The 6,612-nt window shown below is 44.1% G+C and overlaps 1 protein-coding gene across 1 annotated transcript; it reads left to right on the top strand.

Moving 5' to 3' along the window:
• Positions 1–5,316: 5,316 nt before the first annotated feature.
• On the top strand, positions 5,317–6,222 carry RFPL4B (ret finger protein like 4B). The gene has a single exon (XM_047769142.1). The coding sequence runs from the start codon at positions 5,317–5,319 to the stop codon at positions 6,220–6,222; it is 906 nt and encodes a 301-aa protein (XP_047625098.1).
• The last annotated feature ends 390 nt before the right edge of the window (positions 6,223–6,612 follow it).

A 6,612-nucleotide genomic window follows, 5' to 3' on the forward strand; every position in this document is an offset into this window, starting at 1 on the left:
TTTGTCCATTTGGAATCTTCTTCTTCTTTTTTGAGAAAGGGCCTGTATTGCTATAAATTTCCCTCTGAGCACTGCTTTCGCAGCATCCCATAGATTTTGAGCGGTTGTGTCTTCATTATCATTTGTTTCAAGGTAGTTTTTAATTTCCTTCTTGATTTCCTCATTGACCCATTGGTTTTTTAGTAGCATGTTGTTTAGTCTCCATGCAGTAGGTTTTTTCTCTTTCCTTTTCCCATGGTTGGTTTCTAATTTCATGGCATTGTGGTCAGAGAAGATACTTGAGATAATTTCTATGGCTCCTCAATTTATTGAGATTAGCTTTGTGTCCCAAGATGTGGTCGATTCTTGAGAATGTTCCATGAGCAATTTGAGAAGAATGTGTATTCCTGTTTTTTTTGGATGTAGGGTCCTGAAGATATCAATGAAGTCTAACTTTTCTATTGCTTCCTTTAGGATCTCTGTTGCTTTATTGGTTTTTCTGTCTAGAGGATCTGTCCATGATGTGAGGGGGGTATTAAGGTCTCCTACTATGATTGTATTCTCATCAATATCTCCCATTATGTCTGTTAATATTTGTTGTATGTATCTGGGTGCGTCCATATTTGGGGGCATATATGTTGACGATAGTAACATCCTCTCCTTGGATGGATCCCTTAATCATTAAGTAGTGTCCTTCTTTGTCTTTCTTTATGTCTTTTGTTTTAAAGTCTATTTTGTCTGATATGAGTGTTGCAACTCCTGCTTTTCTGTCATGTCTATTGGCATGAAATATTTTTCCCCACCCTTTCACTTTCAATCTATATGTATCTTTTGTCCTAAGGTGAGTTTCTTGTAGGCAGCATATTGAAGGATTTTTGCCTTTTTATCCACTCAGCCACTCTGTGTCTTTTGATTGGGGCATTCAGTCCATTGACATTTAAGGTGATAATTGATAGATGATTATTTATTGCCATTTGAACCTCGTGTTCCAGTTGATTCTATGGTTCTCCATTCTTCCTTTCTTTTTTTTTTTTTTGGTTGGATGGTCCTCCTGTTATTATTCTGCTTGAGTGGTATTTTTTTTTCATTTTTTGCAAATGCAATATTTGCTTTTGGCTTGTGTTTGCCCTGTTTTTTAAGTATGCTAACTCCTTCCCATAATTGTGTGTTGTAGCCTGATGGTCCTGTAAGTTCAAACACTTCATTACTATATTAAAATTAAGAAGAGAAACATACAAACAAACAAACAAAAAGGGTTATTTACTTCCTAACATCCTTGCCCACATTTTATGGTTTTGATGACTCTTTTTTATTTTTTCTTTTTAATTTTATTTTGTTTGAAGCTGTTAATGATTAAATCTGTATGCTGGCTTATTTGAGTGACTGCTCTCTGATTGGGGTTTCCTCAGTCCTAGTTCTTCCTCTTCTTCTTCTTTTTTTTTCTTTTCTTTTCTTTTTTCTTCCCTTTCCTTCCTTTCTTTTTGGTTTAGAGAAGCCCTTTCAATATTTCCTTTAACCTGGGTTTTGTGTTGCTGTATTCTTTAAGTTTTTGTGTGTTGGAGAAAATTTTTATTTCCCCTTCTATTTTAAATGATATTCTTGCTGGATAGAGTATTCTAGGTTGCATATTTTTTCCTTGAGCACTTTAAATATCTCTTGCCATTCCCTCCTGGCCTGTAGTGTTTCTGTAGAGAAGTCAGCTGATATTCTTATGGGGGTTCCCTTGTAGGTAACATTCTGTTTTTCTCTTGCTGCCTTTAGGATCCTCTCTTTATCACTAACTTTTGCCATTTTTATTATGATGTGTCTTGGTGTGGGTCTATTTGGGTTCAGTTTGTTTGGGGCCCTCTGTGCTTCTTGTATCTTGAACCCAGTATCCTTTAGATTTGGGAAGTTTCCATCGATAATTTCTTCAAATATATTTTCCATCCCCTTATCTTTTTCTACTCCTTCTGGAATTCCTATTATGTGTAGATTGGCGCACTTTATATTATCCCATAGGTCTCTTATGTTGCTTTCCAGTTTTTTGACTCGGTTTTCTGTCTGTTGACCGGATTGAGTGATTTCCATTATTCTATCTTCCATATCACTGATTCGTTCTTCTGCATTATTCATTCTGGTTTTTACTGCCCTTAGTTCCGTTTGCATCTCTGCAAATGAATGTTCTAGTTTTTCTTGACTCCTCCTTATATTTTCTAGTTCCTTTCTGAGGGTATCTGCATTACTGTTCATATCTTCTGTTAATTCCTTCAGTATTTTCACTATTTCTCTTTTGAACTCCAGGTCTGTCAGACTGCAGAGATCTGTTTCATTGTTGACTGTTTTGGGTGAGTTCTCCTGTTGGTTTGACTGGGGGTGGCTTCTCAGCTTCTTCATCTTGCTTGTTGTTTTCTTTCTCCTGAGGGAGTTGTACTCTCCGTGATCGGGCAGTGTTTGCCTTGTCACTGCTGTGGAATGTTTCCTGAGGGCTGGCGTTGTTGGTCAGTCTTTTTTGAGGCAGTGTGGCTTTTCTGGAGTGTTGATGGGGCTAAGAGGGTCTCTTTGAAGCAAAGGAGGACTTCCTGAGGGCAGACAGGACTGGGAGGTCCACACCACGATGGTAGCAGATTTCACTTGGTCATGCAGAGCTTGCTCTGGTGTTTTTAGGCTGTGGGGTTCTTGCAGGGGGTTGGCGGTGTTGGGCAGCTGTTCCTCAGGAGTGTAGCACCCCCTGGGGGCTGGAGCAGCTATCTGGGTCACTGAGAACCTAAGAGGCTCTTCCCTAGGGCAGCCCAACTCAGAAGGATGGCCTGTGAATGTAGGTGGATCTTTTCACAGTCTGGCCAAGCTTGTTGAAGCTTTTCTGGGCTGCAGGGGGTCCTCCGGGGGGGTGGTGGTGCTGAGCAGCTATTCCGCGGGAGTGGGGCACCCCCTGGGGGCTTGGGCAGGTAGCAGGGCCATTGGAAACCCAAGAGGCTCCTCCCCAGGGCAGCCTGACTCAGAAAAACCGTCTGAGAATTAGGCAGATCTATTCACGGCCTGGCTAGGCTTGTTCTAGCTTTTCTGGGCTGCAGGCCTTTTCTCAGGGGCTGGTGGTGTTTGGTGCTACTCTGCAGAAGTGTAGCCCCTCCAAAGGGGAAGCAGGCCTGTGCAGGGCAGCCCCTGCGGTGGTAGGCTTCAGGCAATTGTTGAGGCCAGCCTTCCTGGATGGCAGGCAGCCCCAGGTTCGGGAGAGCCTAGGGAGTGGTGGGCGTGGGGGGAGGGGATGCACTGGGAAGCACAGCTTTCTGCTAGCTAGCGGGCCTGTAAGCTTGCTGTGGCATGGGGGGTATTCTATGGGGACCCACCCCTTCTTCTCTCCCCTCCCCAGCACAGGCGCAGACCAGGCTCTTCTCCCAGGTTCCCTCTGATGTGGCTTTCCACTTCCCCGCCCCTAGAGTATTGCTCCCTTCCTCTGCGACAGCTTTGTTTTCTAGTCTCCCAGGCAGTCTCTGCCCCGTCAAATGGTTTCTAGACCTCCCAAGCAGTTTCCGCTCCGCCCTGCCCTCCCAGCCCGTTCTCGAGGACTAACCTCTGGAGCTGAGGTCTCGGTGCCCAGCCCCCACCCAGGCGTCCCCCGGCCCTTTCTCGGGAACTAACCTTCGGAGGCGAGGTCTCTGTGCCCAGCCCCCACCCAGGCGTATCAATTTTTGGTGACTGTGCCCGTAGTTCAGATGGTCCGTTCGGTTCTTGATCGGCTTTTCCGTACTCCAACTTACTGCTACACTCTTCTCTGCATCTGGAGATTCCTCCAGTTCGTTTGATCTTTCCCCCGTGTAGGTGACTTTCCAGGGTGCGGGATCCCTTTCTCCTCTGCAGTTCCCTTTCGGGAGCACCTGTCCCGCTTGGATTCACCTTCTCTCACTCTCCTCTTTTCTCCTGTTCTGCCCTGTAATGTCACAAACTTCTTGCTGTTATTGGAGTTTAGGTTCTCCTGCCAGAGATTGGTTGCTGTTCTGTGCGAGTCATTTATTCTGTAGATGTGCTTTTTTTGTTGTGTTTGTGTGAGAGGGCGAGCGTGTCCCCCTACTCCTCCGCCATCTTGTCCTCTGCATCTTTTAACATTAGTGTTTTTGTGTTCTTCAGATAAATATCAAGGAGTGGAATTGCTAGATCATATGGTAGTTCTATTTACAATTGTTCGAGGAATCTTCATACTGCTTTCCATTGTGGTTGCATCAATTTACATTCCCGCCAACAATACACAAGTGTTTCCTTTACTCCACATCCTCACCAGCATTTTTTGTTTCTACAAATTTTTTTTTGATGATTGCCATTTGGACAGGTATGAGGTGATATCTCTCTGTCGTTTTCATTTGCATTTCCCTGATGATTAGCAATGTTGAGCATATTTTCTTGTGTCTGATGACCATGTTTATGTCTCTTGAAAAACGTCTGTTCAGATCCTCTGCCCATTTTAAAAATTGGGTGGTTTGCAGAGTTCCTGTTATGGCTCAGCGGAAACAGATCTCACTAGGAACCATGAGGTTTCGGGTTTGACCCCTGGCCTTGCTCAGTGGGTTAAGGATCCAGCGTTTCCCTGAGCTGTGGTATAGGTTGCAGATGTGGCTGAGATGGATCTATCGTTGCTGTGGCTGTGGCATAGGCCAATGGCTGTGGCTCTGATTTGACTCTTAGCCTGGGAATCTCCATATGCTTCGAGTGCAGCCCTAAAAAGAAAAGAAAAAAAAATTGGTGGTTTAGGTTTTTTTTTTTTTTTGAGCTTAGTTCTTTGTATATTTTGGATGTTAACCCCTTATCAGATATATCATTTGCAAATGCCCACTCCCATTCAGTAGATGGCCTTTTCTATTATTATTTTTTTTAATGATTGTATTTAGGTGCGGAAATTCTTTTCCTTCACTGTAAGTAACTTACAGAGGAATGCCGATTAGAGCTGAAGACTGCACTCCTGGCTCCTGTTAAAGACTCTTTTAGGAGAAAAAAAAGAAAAAGACCCAATTGAGCTCAGCTCCAACAGGAAAGGAAGAAAGAAGCTGTGATCAGAGCAGACAAGACTTCACCCAGGAGTCTCCAGACAAGGTAAACTGCCTCCACGAAAAGACAGTATCCATTGTCCTATTTCTTTTTCTTGTGATCTTGAACTTTGGATAGATTTCCTCACAGACAGTGCCTTTGCTGTGATTCTCTGGTGACTTTCATGTATAGACTATAGAAAGATTTATATGAATTTTTGCTTTAGATTTAGGTTCATCCTGATTGAAGAGCAGATATAGTACTGAAGTTTCCCGATCACTCCCAGAAGCTAATAAAGGGCCATTTCAGCTTGGTTCTGCTAAAGAGTAAACTTCAGGGACCATGGCCAACAATCTGCAAGATGAGGCAGCGTGTACAGTTTGTCTGGAGGTTTTCTTCAGCCCCATTACTCTTTCCTGCACCCACACTTTCTGCCTTTATTGCATGCAAAGTTGGATGAAAGAGCAAGAGGATCTAAAATTGGTCTGCCCCATGTGTCGAGGTGTCATTGAGAATCCTCCTTTGAAGGACTGGCAAATCGAAGAACTGGCTCTTCTCATCACACAGCACGGCTCCCGACTGGAGCAGGGTATGCACATGAGTGATGAGTACCTGAAGTTCTGGGAGGATATAACTCTGGACCCAGCCACTGCCAACTCCTTTCTTGTCCTCTCTGAGGACCTAAGGAGCATCCAGTATGGGAAGATCTACCAAAACTTGATGGAAGATCCCCAGAGATTCGACTACTGGGCCAGTGTCCTGGGCACCCCGTGCTTCATCTCTGGTTGTCATTACTGGGAGGTAGAAGTGGGAGAGGGGAATGAGTGGGCTCTGGGGGTCTGCAAGATGTCAGTCAACAGGAAGAGGCCAAGTGGTTTCTCCTCTGACCATGGCTTCTGGATCATCTGCATGAAGGCAGGCACAATCTATACCTTCTCTGTCATAGAAACCAGAATTCCTGTAAGCCCTGGCCTTTGCCACGTAGGAATTTTTCTAGATATTGAGTTGGAAGAAATCAAGTTTTTTGATGTTAGCAATGATGTCCTCATCTACACACACAATAATTTATCCTGTTTAGAGCCTTTGTGTCCGTTCTTCTCTCTTGAGTTGCCCAGAGAAGGTGAGAAGGGTGCCTCCTTGAAGATCTGTCCATCAGAAATGAATCCCTTTATAGAAACTTCCTGTGAGATGAATGAGGTTTTTGACGTGAGAAACGAAATTCATCCCTTCCTAGAAACTGCCTGTTAGAGGAATGAGATCTGTGACATGGGGAATGTTGGAATGACCCAGGAGGAGACAATTTTGTAGACTCTATAGCCAAGCAATTTTTATTGCTTTGGGGTAGACCTTGTACCTAAATAACTGTGTGGTTTTAGGGGGTGTGGTTAAGCCCTTTAGAGCCTCAGTTTTTCAGTCTTTACTTGGCAATAATTATATCTTTCGGTCAAATAGCCGTGATGCAATCAGATCGGTGGTGTCTTGGGAGCACTGGGATGCAAGTTTGATCCCCAGTCCAACATAATAGGTTAAGGATCTGGCTGGCATTGCTGCAGCTGCAGCTTGGGTCTTGACTGGGGCTCTGATCTGATCCTTAGCCCAGGAAACTCCAAATGCTGTGGGGCAGCCAAAATAAATAAA

The sequence above is a fragment of the Phacochoerus africanus genome, chromosome 2 (assembly GCF_016906955.1).
Source record: "Phacochoerus africanus isolate WHEZ1 chromosome 2, ROS_Pafr_v1, whole genome shotgun sequence".
NCBI classification, from domain to species: domain Eukaryota; kingdom Metazoa; phylum Chordata; class Mammalia; order Artiodactyla; family Suidae; genus Phacochoerus; species Phacochoerus africanus.

Excerpts from the sequence above, each read along its gene's own strand:
- RFPL4B (XM_047769142.1), top strand. The coding sequence starts at position 5,317 with ATGGCCAACAATCTGCAAGATGAGGCAGCGTGTACAGTTTGTCTGGAG.